A 14,413-nucleotide genomic window follows, 5' to 3' on the forward strand; every position below is an offset into this window, starting at 1 on the left:
CCCGACTTCTAAATCATTCTTGCAAATGGTGAATAACCGTGGACCCCAACATTGATCTTGAGGAAATCTAGTTCCACTGGTTGCCAGTCTAGGTAACTACCTCTAACCTCTACTCCCTGGTTTTCAGTTTTGTAGCCAACCTACTGTACATTTTATTAAAAGGTCCTCCGATTCAGCAAAGAGAGACCAGATTTTAACTCATGCAAAGGTAGGGTTTATAAATCAGTTCTGAAACTCAAAGACCACAGAGTCTAAGCCTCGATAACGAGAACTTTATTTTTCTGGACAGAGTAACAAGTACAGTTGAAGAAATACAAAACTGCTGATTCAGGCTAAGGCAAATCAGTTACCATCTGATTCAAAGCTATCAAAAATTAAATAATCCCCTTAATTAAAAGGAAGAGCAGGCAAGATCACACACATGGAATCATCATGACAGGATAACCTGTTTTTTGTGGGTTGGGGAGGAGCCATCAAACCTTTCAATGGACCATTTTGACATAGCTCATTCTCCTACTCTGCCTCTACAGTGAAGCCAAAAGGAAAAATATTTTCCTGTTGTGTGAAAGTACTTGGATGGGCAGTTTTTACCATTGCCATTAACTGGTCAGGTTGGAGAGAATGGAACAGGATTTATCTTTAGTTCCATATCCCAGTCACACTACTGAGGATCAACTGATGGTTGAGCCACCTTCCAGAACTGGACGCTGGTAAAGTCCATGGTGTGCGCAGATTTGTAGAATAGAAACCAGCAAATTACATCAGATCATGAGTTAGGAAATCTGTTATTCAATGGATTGCCCTTCACATGACGACCACAAGACCAGGGAATCCCCCACAAAGCATACTACAGCGGGTCACTGCGGTTAGAATGGTAATACACATGATACCTCACTGCCAAAGCACACAGCTGAGGAATACCCAGCTGACCCAGAACGGTTATCAGCGGCACCCAGCATTCGTTGTGATCAGTGGGTATTAAATATTCATTGGCCAGAACCGTACTGGTAAAAGCACTTGTCTCCCAACTGAAGATCATGGATTTGACCCTCACTTCACAACTGGTGCTTCTATTGGCCAGTTTGAAGCCATTGGAAGTGTAATACGGAGGCGATTTCTCCCTAGGAGGGCAAGGGAAAGGTTGCTGCCCCTATCCTGCCACCTGCAGGATGGGAGGTCACTGGGCAGACTCTCCTGCTTGATTATGCGCTTCACATTCAGATTTCAAAAGGGAGGGTGTGCTTTTGGAGGAGTGACACTGATTTGGACCTTGATATTGATTTACCATACAACTGGCTGAAAAAGGAGAGAGAGAAAAATTGGAACTTCACAAAGCCTCATCCAGTATTTGTCCTCTTTCAAATTGCAGAGGACACAACGGAAGGTTGAGATTTAAAAGATGTCAAAGAATGATCATTGAACAGATTTGAAATCTCTGGGGAGAACTGGGAAAAATTTCTGACTGAAATGACTAACATAGCCAGACCTCAGACTGGGGACTTTACAATTTGTCCACTATTTGAGTCCAAATAGATAAAAGTTGAGTGTTTAAAAATAAAACAAAAAGCATGACAGTATTATTTCTTCAGAGCTCAAACAAGCACCAAATTTTCCCCAGAAACTTTCCCTTGTGTTTGCTTCCAACTGCTTTGAACACAATCGTTGGTGCCAACTAATCTAAACAACACCTGCACACCACCACCCCCAGACAAAATGTCTCCATCTCTTTGCTGCACTTCTATCCCTTCCACCAGCTTCCATTCGCAACATCCACTGGATCCCAAAGACTTTGTCCACTAGGATGCTTGGCTCCACATGGCAGCCAAGAAGAGGAATGTGTCAACTTGGAAGTTCTGGGGGGGTGGGGATGGAGAGAGAGAGAGAGAGAGAGAGAGAGAGCGAGAGAGCACGAGAGAGAGAGAGAGAGAGAGAGAGAGCGATTTCCTGAAAATGACACTCTTTATAATCAACAGCCCTGGGGTCTGGACTAGGTTTTGTTTGAAACCTTCTGCAAAAACTGACAGGTGTATCGCAGAGTGACATTCCCACTTTAAAAAAAAACCAGAGAATTCCAATTGCGGCAGATTTTCATTCAGCTTCTCCCAAGGGTTTGTAAAAAGCATTCCTGGACTGTGTGCAGCTAAGTATGAAGACTGGTCAGGTATACAGTGTAATGGCACACACTAGCACTGGCCCTCATCATGTGGCAGGGATACAGCATCAGGACAGAGGTGGATCTGGAAACTGTGACTTTAATGGTCATTCAAATCTGAGACAGCAGGCACCAGGGAGAGAGTGTAAAAGCAGGCAATACAAGGTGTCTGCTGTCTTGTTCTGCTCTTCAACCTCCAATAGCCCCTTCCTCCCGGATATACCCCTCCTCTCAGTGAGGGGTGGAGGGTGGGCCTTGAGCCAGCCTGAGACACTGCCTGCACCAATGTAGCACCAGACTGGTGCTGCAATGAGACGCAGCAGCCAGGGAAATCACTGCCCGTCTTCCCTGGGGACAGAATAGGTGCTAAATGAAAACACAGACGAAACAAAGCCCCTTTGACCATCACAATATGTTACTGCCTCATCCACCACAAGCAGCAAAACATTCTAATCCGAGGAATCTTCCTCTAAGTTTTTATGTCACTTATGCTTCTATAGACAGAATCTTTTTTGACAGCAGTAATGAGAAGCATCAAATTGCTGGAGGTGCAATTCCCTCAAATCCCAACTCAAAATAGCCAATTTACACAATTTAACCCATTCTTCCAAAAAAGGAATTTGTACTCAATCCTGTAATGAATCCAAAACCCAAAAGTACAGGCTGTTCACAGAAGACTGTAAAGTCCCGTCTCCAAATCTCTCTCTGCACTGCCCAAAAAAGTTCCACAACACAAAGTTGTTCCAGAAATAAGCTTCCTCTACACTGCCCCCACCAAACACTCCCAGAACAGGTACAGCACAGGATCGAATACAGAGTAAACCTTCCTCTACACTGTCCTGAAAGCTCCTGGGTCAGGGACAGCAAAAACTCAGATCAGAGTAAAAGTCATTCTATGCTGCCCCAGCAAATGGTCCCAGGCAATCATTGAAAATTAATATTTTTAAAAAATTTTTCAATTTTATCCATTAAATAATTGAAAACATTTAAAGCTAAAGAAATGTTCAGGATGTAGGTCCATATTGTAATCTAAAGACTCTAGCCAGAGGTGACAATGTGCTATGAAATCTCTGGCTGATTTCCTCAGAGTGACTGTAGGTTGGTGAGTGCAGTTACAGATCATCCACAGAGATCCCTGGTTTCAGCACAGTCTCAGGGTGGGGAACTTAACAGTGAACAAAGGTTTTATTTAGGGTCAGAGTAAAGGAAGCATCACTCTGTACTGGAGCAGGGATACTTCAATGCTGGAGGTGGTAGACGTCATTCCCTGGCGCTGACATCTTTCACATTCAGCAAGGCAGAATCGACAGAGTTAACAACATGGGAGAAACAGCCTTGGCAGGCAGTCCTTATCATGCACATGGTGCCTGATTGATCAAGGCTCTTTGGCCAAGTCTTGGGATGTCCAGAAAAAGGTGAGGGGAGAGAAGACGTTACATTCCAATCCGTCAGTTTTAACAATGAAATAATCTTTGTGTCAGCTGGTCATTCAGCCCTGACCTGAAGCTGGTGATTGCATTCCCTCCTTCTGTTCAGCTGTCTCCCTCCTTCCAATCACTGAAGCTGCAGCAAACTGTAGGAAAGGGTGTGCTTACACCAAATTCAGAGCTGAGCTAACCTTCTGCTCCAGACCAGACTCAGATCATAGCTGCAGCCCTTGCAATGCAGGGGCGCCAGCTACAGGAGCGTGGAACACAGGGGCAATACCTTACCAGTGCCTCAAGTGGAAACCTGGAGTCTACAATATGAAATGTAAGTGTGTGCGTGTGTGCAGGCAGAAGCTTCCTGGACTGAGCCAGCACCTTCAGGCTGTTCCGCAGCCCCGCCATTCTCACTGCTGCTTGCAACCTTCCTTTTTTTCCTTCGATTTCTGCCTCACCAGCTTCTCTTCCTGCCGCCTGGTCGGTGAAACCAACGTTGGCTTGGAGGATTCGTCCAGGTAGTCATAGAAACTGTCTGGTGGCACAGTGCAGGGCTGAGGCAAGGCTGCAGGAAGGAGAGTAACGCATTACCAACCAACAGGCAGGCAGCACCATTATACAGGGAGTAACAGGCACACAGTGGTTAAACTACAGACTGCAACCTCATTGACAGGCTCGGAGAGCTGGGTGGGGGGGGGGTGCGGATTGATAAATCAAGTCACTGCCCTATGAAGATGAATATGATTATGCTACCTGGTGGAACAGCAGAAAATGGGTCTGAGGAGTGCTGCAGATTTTTGGTTTTAAAGGTTGGATCCAGTTCCTCGGCTATGTTTCTGGGGAATAGGTGCCTGCAGTAAAAGAAACGCATGAAATAATCAGTGAAATATGCAGAAGGAGGTCACTTTGACATCCACCACAGCAATAACTTAATCTGTAATCACATGGAAACTTTGACGCTTCAGGGCAGTCCCTGACACACAGTCTATATTTCGGTGGGCAGGTTTCTGATCTAACTTTGGGGGTGGAAAGATTGAGTTCGATTTCTTTGTTTTGTTCAATGATGAGAATTAAAGGGACCCTCATCCACCAGCTCAGAGGGGTTATTCAGTGTGCAGTAGAAAATGCCTGGTCCCAGCTTTAACTCCCAGGCTGTTGATTACAGGCCCACCCTCAGCAGAAGCTGCTATATTTGCCCTAGGTGCTTTATGGGGCTGGAGGGATGGGACTGAGGCAGTCACAGGGGTTTGGTGGGCAGGGGGCGGAGGTGTGGTGCATGGAAGAGGTGAGTAATTTGGGAAACATAAGAATCGGTCCCCCTAATTGTTTCACAGTAACTTCGGTGAGAGTTAGCCTCCCTCTCCTGATAACACATGCAAACATTGGGGAAAAACCCGTCAAAGAGGTCGGAGATTGGTTCAGCTGAAATCAGAGCTAGACTTGTCAAGACAGTAACATGCATGCATGCACACACCTCCTCATTCTCCACTCCCCCACCCCTGTACCGGTGAGTGACAGCACTGGGAGGAGTACCTTGATTGCTGCTCTGTGGGAGAGTGTCCTCTCTCAGGAGTCTGCTCGCCACTTGGAGATGGAAATCCTTCAGAGTTTAATCGCTCTTGTGGAGTAGGGGCTGCTTGACTCTGAAAAAGGAAAGGCAACATTAAACCTGGCCCAATCTACAGCCCCTGCCTCCGGCTCCAACCAGGCAGATAACCTGGTCATGGAGCTAGACAAAACCATGGGTGGCTTTGGCTTGACTCCCAGTCATTGTGGAGTTTCAACAATGGTAAAGATAAGGGGATGTTTGTTCACTGATTACAGCCGTGTGCAATAGTGTGGACACACACTGAACAAAGCAAACCAAAATCAAATTTGCTGTTAATCCAAGATGAATGTATAAAGGATCAGCAAGGTAGCAGATAACTGTTAACCTATCCAGTGTGGAACCGGAGAACATTTCATTTTGGAAACTAAAGGGAAAACAAAGCTGAAGTCAGGCACAATGGCCCAAGAGAGAGACAGATAGAGGTTTCCTGATCCTCTTTATTAATAATCTGAGTCTGTTACTAGTAGCATTGCTGGGAACTCCACCACAACGATAGCACAGTGGTTGGTACAATGGGCCTTACTTTGTGATTACATTCCGGGACTGGGAATTTGTCATGCGGGCAAACGTTGGTACAAAACTCCAAACCAACAAGTTATATCATAATCAATGATTGCACTGATATTTTATACAGTTAATCATGCCGTTAAATCAAACCAACTGGGTGAACTGTGCTAGAAACTGATGTTTCACATCCTGATTGATCTGTTCCTTACCGGTCTTTGCTGCCTGTCTGAGCATTCACTGCTTTCTCCTGAGTACTCTCTCCTCGCCAACCTCTCTTCCAGCCGCTTGGACTGTTTGTGGGCTTTTAATTCTTGTCTTTGAATGTACTTGGCTATTTCCTGGCAGAAGTAGACATGGTCTTAGTTAGGCTTTAGCTTTTGTCACATCAAGAAAAATGGACAGGAGATTCATTCCAGCAATAGTTATAAATTTTCTTTTAAAAATGATTTTATAATATGTCTTTCACAAGATGTTCCAAGTGGTTTATAGCCAATTAAATACATTTTAAAACTAAAATGTAACTGCTAATGCAACATGGGAAACACAGCAGCCAATTTGCACACAACAAGCTTGCCCTAACAGCAATGTGATAATGACCAGATGATGTTTTGTGACATTGATTGAAGGTAACGTTGGTTGAGACATTGAGGGTAACTTGCCTGCTTTTCATCAAAACATTGCCATTATATCTCTTATATCACATCTGCAATTACAGCCAGGAAGTTTAATATCTCAAGCACAGGGCACAGAATCCTTACAATGTGAAAACGGGCCATTCGGCCCAACACACCCAAACGAATTGAAAAGCATCCCACCCAGACTCACCCACTATCCTATCCCTGCAACCCCCCCCGCCCAGCTAATCTACCTAACCTACACAACCCCAGACACTATGGGCAATTTAGCATGGCCAACCCACCTAACCTGCACATCTTTGGACTGAGGGAGGAAACCCATGCAGAAACGGGGAGAACCTGCAACCTTTATACAGACAGTCACCAGAGGGTGGAATCGAACCCGGGTCCCTGGCGCTGTGAGGCTGCAGTGCTAACCACTGAGCCACCACACTGCCTCTGACACTCCCTCCAATTCTGCCCTGGGAGCATCGGAAGGGATTAGCAGCTCGGGTCCCCGCAGCTGAGAGCGAAACCAGGAGCACCAGAATCAGAGACCTGACAGCAAGCCCGTGTGGAAGCCTTTGCTGAATATCACCCAGGTTTCCCTCAGGCTGCCCTAGGCCCAGCTGCTTCAATCAGTGCTCTCTCTCATCTTTAGATCAGCAGATATTGGGGCTCATTCTGGGCCCAGAGTGGAAATTAGCAAAAATTAACCTGACATTCAGGGTCTGGGAGATACCCCATTGTTCAGCTTTGGTGTGGCCATTCACAAGCACGGGTATCAATTCCCACCCAATGCCACAGGTACCACCCACAACTTCCCCAATTAGCCACAGCTATAGTGATCCTCCCCATCAGCATCCACAGCCACTACCCATTCCTCCCCACCACATCAGCCACAGTTGTCATCGGCCCCACTCCAGGTATCACCACTAACCTATCCAGGTTTTTCACCTATTTACACTAACATAATCTCAGGAGTGTGTCTGGTCCATCCAAGGAGTTTTCTGTTTGACAGTCTACAATCTCCTCCTCAGCCTCATACACAGACCGAGGTACTGGGTAATGACAGCAGGACAACACCAACACCAGTGAGTTGTGAACGTGGGCTCCTGTATCCAGGGAAACGATCTGGTGCAAGAGGCCTAGCCAAACCTCAACACTCTCTCTGCATGCAGACAGTGATGTCATTGTCCAGAAGGTACCTCATCCTGTGCCACCTGAGCTGCACGGAAATCCTCCTCCTGATTCCTTTGGCTCCTCGATCTCTGCAAGGGATTGATTTCCAATGTTAGGCTGGCTTTACAAGAGCAGAAAGGTGAAAAAGGAAAAACTATCACAACATTTGGTATCAAACTCAGCTGTTTGTTCTGGGGTATGCCACAGGAAAACACTGGCAGAGCAAAGTCATCCTCCATATCTGGGGACGTGGAATACTGAACATCTAGACTTGTCGCTTTCGGTCCATCCTGTCCCCACCCACACACCTATCCCACTTCCTACTGTCAAACATTACCCAGTTCATCGCAAAACAAAGCTTAAACACCAATCATCAATCCAAGATCAACCAAGTTAGTTCTTCTCCAAACTCCAGTTCCAGGCCCAGAAACATTTCCAATTATAAAGTCAAACTGGGTGTCAATTCCTTTTGACTGAGTTTCCCATTCACATGACAATATCATGAACTATCTCCAAGTTGAGCTACAATAAAAGCTCAATGTTAGGGCAGGCCACTTTGGAGATGCCACAGTTAATGAAGGACCTCATCAACAACTTGCATTTACATAGCATCTTTAATGTGGCAGAATGTTCCAGGGCACTTTACCCAAAATATTAGCAGTTAAAATCTGACACTGAGCCAAATATTAAGGACAGATGATTAAAAGCTTGGTCAAAGGTATCGATAGAGTTAATGGTAGTCGTCTTTTTCCCAGGACGGGGGATTTTAACACTAGGGGGCATGTTTTTAAGGCGAGGGAGGAAATATTTTAGAAAATGACATGAGGGCCATATGTGTTTTTTTTCCCCCCACAGTGGGTGGTTTATGTGTGGAATGAACTTCCTGAGGAAGTCGTAGATGTTGGTACGATTGCAGTGTGTAAAAGACATTAGGATATGTACACAAATAGGAAAGGGTTGGAGGGATACGGGCCAGGACCAGACAGGTGCAACTAGTTCAGTTTGGGGTTACATTCAGCATGGACTGGTTGGACCAACAGGTCAGTTTTTGCGCTGTAGGACTCTAAGGGCATGTTATAAACTACATCTTAAATAAGGAAAGAGAAAGGTCGAGAAGTTTAAAGAGAATTCCAGGGCAGCTGAAGTTACATGCACTCATGGTGGCATGATGAAAATCAGGGACGCACAGGAGCTCAGAACTGGGCAGGGATGGTAAGGGTTTACGGAGCTGGAGGAGGCAGACTGAGGTATGGAGGTCAGAGTGAAAGTTTAGTGACATGAAGACTAACAGATGCCCGACTGCAGTTTAATGATGGGATCCCAGGTCTCTCGGCCTCAGTGCCCCAGCTGAGCTCACTTACCAGCTGCACCATTCTCACTTCCTCCTCCTCCTGTAAGAGGCGGGCCAGAGCTTCATCACGTTGTAGCTGCTCCTGGTCACTCTTGTAGGAATCACTGAGATTCAACTGGGCAACCTCCCTATCCAGGGGGTTCTGCTCATGTCCATGCCACAACCTCCTCCCTGGAAAAGAAAAGGCAGCAAAGACTGTGGACCATCTCCCCTCCTTAACTAGCCAACTTGGTGAGTGGGGAAGAACACAAGACCCAAACTTGGCAGCACAGTGAACAGTGAAGAAGGTCATCAAAGATGACAAAGAGATCTGGATCAATTTGGTCAATGGGCTGAGGAGAGGCAGGTGGTGTTTAATTTGGATAAATGCGAGGTATTGCATTTTGATAAGGTAAACAAAAGTCAGACTTGACTGTAGGGCATTGGCTAGTGTTACAGAATAGAGAGACCTAGGGGTTCAGGTACACAATTCTTTGAAGTTTGCATCACACATAGGGTGGTTAAGAAGGCACTTAGTACATCTGCCTTCATTGCTCACACCTTTGAGTATAACAGTCAGGACGTCATGTTGAGGTTGTACAGGACATGCTGAGGCCTCTTCTGGAATACCGTATGCAGTGCTGGTCACCCTGCTACATGAAGCTTATTATTAAATTGGAGAACGTTCCAAAAAGATTTACCAGGATATAGCCGGGACTGGACTGGAGAGTTTGATATATAAAATTAAACTAGAAAGGGTGGGACTTTTTTTTAAAAACCTGAGCGTAGGGATGAGAGGGGTGGCCTTACAGACGTTTATAAAATCCTGAGGGACATACAGAAGGTCAATGGCGTGGGTCTTTTCCACAGGGTGGGGATTTCAAAACAACGGGGCATATTTTTAAAAGGTGGTGTGAGGAGAAAGATTTATAAAATAGACATGGGGGCAACGTTTTTTTTTAAAACACAGAGGGTGGTTTGAGTGGGTAATGAACGGCCAGAGAAAGCGGAGGATGCAGGTACAATTACAATGTTTAAAAGACATTTGGGTAAGTTTATGAATAGGAAAGCTTTGGAAGTATATGGGCCAAGCACAGGCAGATGGGTCGAGTTTAGTTTGGGATTATGGTTGGCATGGACTGGCTAGACTGAAGAGTCTGTTTCTGTGCTTTATGACTCTATCCCGAGCTGATTGTCTCATCTTCATACACCAACTGCTGGGGTGAAGAGGAAATAATAAACTATTGGAAAGCTTTCAGGGCAGGAGTAGAGGTTGTCTTTCTCTAGTCCTCACCCAGTAAGTTGGAGGTGTTACAGTGCCTAACGACACTGGGACCTACATCACCCATTGTGTCAGTCTCTCCTCCTCGGTACAGCCAGCACAGTGTCCATTATGTAAAGCACTGTCTGGAAACACCTAGGTCTGACCTTCAGCTTCAAAATCATTCATTTTTAAACTCATATCTGGTCAATTACAGTCTCTTTATAACAGACCAGCACTGAAAAAGCTGAGTGCTTATGCGCACCAATTACTTCAGTGAAGGAGATCTGATCAAATTTTGAGATATTTTCAGAAGATAATTTCGGAATCATTGATTCCACGGTTAGGTATGCAAATATCAGAATCTTGAAGATCACAAAAAGAGGGAAGTTTCAGTGGGACAAGGAACACTGCATATCGATTAGTGGAACCAGAATTGTTAATAGCTTTTAAAATTAAAAAAAGAAAGCTGAACAAAATGTAAGGAAGGGGCAGGAGATATGGACCAAGTGAGTAGGAGGTTCTGGGAAAGTCAGCTCAGCTACGATGGGCTGAATGGCTTCCTCCTGGACTGTAACATTTGATCAACAGAGTGGAAAAGGGTCTCCTAATCCTCATTTCAAATACTAGCCCTTTCCCTGTCCACGAACAGAGGCTCAGTGAAAAGGACAGACTTGCCTCCAAGAGGCAAGATCATGGATTCACAGCCTGAGAGCTTGAAGATCAAAGTCCCTACAGCAAGATGGAGGGACAGCTGGACCAATGGGTCATCAATGGGCAGTAACAGAAGGAAACTGCAGCCTAGGAAAATGCCCCTCTCAAACTGGTGAGATTGAAATTGCCCCCCGGGGGTACCTCCGTCCTGTTCGATAAAGCTCCTGCTGCATTTCAGACAGGTTTGATTTTTCAAGGTGGATTCTCTGGTATTTGGGCCTATCCTGACAGCGCACTATTGGGATTGTCCCCCTCCTCGCTCCGCCTTGGGCAGTATCCTTTACCTGTTGCCCTGTGCATCTCCTCTCCGGCAGCATAGATCTCTGCCTCCAGCACTAGCCTCCTTTGGTCCCTCAGCTCTTCCTCCTGTTGTAGTCTCCTGGCCACCTCCTACAATTCCAATTTGGTAGAAGATTAGTCAGAGGAAAACCTTCACTTCACATCCCCTTGAGCTTTCAAAACCAGAAACAGGAACACCCTGCAATTACGGCATGACAATCTCTGGGTGAAAAGGAAATGAATTGTGCATTGACCCAAAGTGGAGGAAAGGAGATCAAAGAGAATAAAATCAAAAACCTCCCAGCGCTCACACCAGCCATGTATTCAGTCTGGGACATCGGGAATGCACAGAACCAGGTTAATCTGACCACCAGGGAGAGTCAGCAGCATGTTCAGGAGAGGAAGGAAGGGCTTAAACAACCAGAAATGAAGAAAGCATTCAGTATTATTGAGATAGGAACACAGTCATTGACAGTAGCTTGGACACAGTGGACTGAGTGGCCTCCTGGTACTAAAATGCTGTGATTTTAAACCAATTCTGCCTGTAGGAGGGGAATGAGAACAACACTGGTTGGCTGATCACAATGGTAGGTGGTCACAACAAAACCAGAGTTGGTGGGGAATTTTACCGGCAATTCTCTTGAGTGTTTTGACAGGAAATTAAACACTGACCAAATCCTGTACCGGAAAGTGAAAGTTAGAAACTGGTAAAAATCAGACAGCTCAATGTTAATCAGAGTCAAACCAAAACTAGGAGACGAGATTACAGTGGACAAGTGTATCCCACACTGGGGGGCTTTACATCAGAGTGAGGACTGAGGTACTGCACTTCTGATCACCACCACTGTTTACCGAAAGCTTAGCAAGCCCCCAGGAAATAGATTACTTGTTTCAAGTATATATAGATATCGTCCTCTCCCTCCCTCAGAGCTACAGTTTTCAGGTTGTGCAGGGGAAATCACAGGAATTAAGAAGTTGCCCTCATTGCCCCTCCAGAATTCTGTAACTTCCTCCAGCCCTATAACCCTCCACCAGATCTCCAGTTCTGGCATCTTGCACATCCCCAATTTCCATCCCTCAGCAGTGCCTCCTGCTCGTGCAGTAAGCTCTAGAATTCCCCAAGACCTTCTGCCTTTTTCCTCCTTCTTTAAAGAGATTCATTTAAACCCACCCACTCTGATCAACCTCCAGTGGGTGCCCGTCCTACCATCTCCTCTTCCTGTGACCTGGCACCAGTTATTTGGTGAATAGCTCCTTTGAAATGCCTTGGGACATTTCACTACATTGTCATTGCTATCTAAATGCAGTCGATCATTGTTGCTTTCTTTAGAAAAGCTCTGGATTCTCCTCTCCTTAAAACTCTAATCAAGTTTTCAGTGTGAAAATCTCAAAGTTTTGCTAACGGTCCTGTGTAGCTCCCTAGGATGTTTTCTTGTGTTAAACTAGGTACAAAAATGCCAGCTGTTGCTGATCAGTCTGTGTAGATATGTCTGAACTGGAGTTGGCCATGTTACATTTGGCCTCAGTGCCCATTACTTCAAGAAGGAGCCAAGGTTCTGACCTCTGACCCAATCGTGACACTGAAACTGCTGGATTCCAAGCTACAAGAGCAAATGGCAAATGTTAGTGTTTGTGTTTTGACTCAATATTCTACAAGGGGTTCCATAGCATCAACAGAAAGTGGTGAATATTCACAGCTAATGAGCCATCCTTGATCCTAATCTGAGTTTGACCAACAGCTGTTCAGAACAGGCATCCTCTGTGATCAAAAAAGGGAGAAGGCAGACCCAACACCATAAGAGACTGGTGGGGGCTTGAAAGGTAGATTAAGGCAGAGATAGTCTGGGAAGAACTTCATGAAACATGAATGTCGAAGACAGATCCTCAGTCTGTGTGGAATAGGTTATTCTTAGTCTCAATGGGTGTAATAATTAGCTTCATCATCTGGACCCAGATGGAAGGAGGAAATGAAGCTGAAACCTCTTGCTTTTCATCTCTTGACAATGATCCCAGTTGGAAAACACTGGGAAGTGAGGACTTGGACACAATATTCTCCCTCCTGTGGTGAAATAGATCAGCGAGAACTTGGATGGTAAATATCGCTGAGCCGGGTTAAATTAAGTGCAATTAAAAAGTTAAATTAAAGCAGACAGTTGGCTCACCCCTGGACTTTCTGCTGACACAGCCTTCCTCTAGTAAGGGCTTCAAAAGTGGTGACCGGTGCGATATTTAACTGTGAGGGGTCTCACAGCTGAACCCAAGCTGACAGAGGTACGTTAGAGAGGACCAGGAAATAGAGGCTGAACTGCTCTTCCCAATCTCCAGGCCAGAGAGAGAGAGAGAGAGAGAGAGAGCACTCAGTTACCAACAGAAACTGGTCAGTTGCTTGGAGACATCTCCAGCTTCCTTAGAGAGAGCAAACGAAGGAGAAAATAAATGTGTGTTGGAGGAGAAACAGAAAGAGACGGAGAGAGAGTATGAGGAGCAGACCTAGAGAGAATGAAGGAAGTGAAGGAGCAAGGGCAGCAGTAAGACTTTGGCAGTTAAAGCAAAAGAATAAAAAAAAGACTGGCATTTCTACAGCACCATCCACAACCTCACGTATTTCAAAGCCAACTAAGTACTTTCAAAATATGGGAACAACAGCAACCAATGTTCACTCAGGAAGCTCTCACAAGGAGCAATGTGACGATGACCAGATATTCTGTTTTAGGGACATTGGTTAAATATTGACCAGGGCACCACAGAGAGCCTCCCACCCCGACCAATAGCGCAGCGGAATCTATCCTGTCCACCAGAGGGCCTCGGTTAGCAGCTCGATCACGATGGTGTTGCGTTCCATCAGTACTGGAAGTCCGAGCATGGATTTTGTTCACATCTCCGGACAGGGATTGAAACTAAGGGGAGTGACAGAAAATATTCTCTGACCAGGTACTGGATTACTGCAGAAACATAGACTGGACCTGACTACACCACACAATGTGTTAAAGAACGTCTCCAAAATTCTGGACCGTTCCAGCTTTAAAAGTATATTCTTTCAGGGCACAGCGGATATTTTCATGAATGGGCCAAAAAGCTTCTCTTTCTGTAATTAGGTTTTCTACCACACGGGGGCGCTGAAACTCCACAGCCACCATAAAATCCGGGCAGCACCTGCAGGAAAGAAGCAGTCAATGTTTAACGCATCACCCTTCTTCAGGATTTCAGTCCTGCGGATGGGTAATACTCGGAACATTAACTGCTCCTTTCCTCTAGATGCTGCCTGGTCTGCTGTGTTCTTCCAGCCTCCTTCTCGGCTATCTTGGATTCCAGCATCTGCAACGTTTTTTTTGTCTCTCCCACCA

The 14,413-nt window shown here is 45.6% G+C and overlaps 1 protein-coding gene across 7 annotated transcripts in view; it reads right to left on the bottom strand.

Annotated features, from left to right (window-relative positions):
• Window positions 1-277: 277 nt before the first annotated feature.
• Window positions 278-14,413, bottom strand: part of LOC125466727 (coiled-coil domain-containing protein 50-like) — a 42,727-nt gene continuing 28,591 nt past the window's right edge. For 6 of the 7 annotated variants that reach the window (XM_059655654.1, XM_059655655.1, XM_059655656.1 and 3 more), the window contains 7 exons: window positions 11,075-11,180; window positions 8,847-9,007; window positions 7,512-7,574; window positions 5,899-6,027; window positions 5,107-5,216; window positions 4,327-4,424; window positions 278-4,138 (listed from right to left, as the gene is read on the bottom strand). In XM_059655654.1, coding sequence (XP_059511637.1) covers window positions 3,984-4,138; window positions 4,327-4,424; window positions 5,107-5,216; window positions 5,899-6,027; window positions 7,512-7,574; window positions 8,847-9,007; window positions 11,075-11,180 — 822 coding nt within the window. In that variant the 3' untranslated portion in view covers window positions 278-3,983. The remainder of the gene's footprint in view (window positions 4,139-4,326; window positions 4,425-5,106; window positions 5,217-5,898; window positions 6,028-7,511; window positions 7,575-8,846; window positions 9,008-11,074; window positions 11,181-14,413) is intronic. The other variant, XM_048561657.2, reaches the window with a different exon arrangement.

Source organism: Stegostoma tigrinum, chromosome 28 (assembly GCF_030684315.1).
Source record: "Stegostoma tigrinum isolate sSteTig4 chromosome 28, sSteTig4.hap1, whole genome shotgun sequence".
In the NCBI taxonomy this organism is placed as follows: Eukaryota; Metazoa; Chordata; class Chondrichthyes; order Orectolobiformes; family Stegostomatidae; genus Stegostoma; species Stegostoma tigrinum.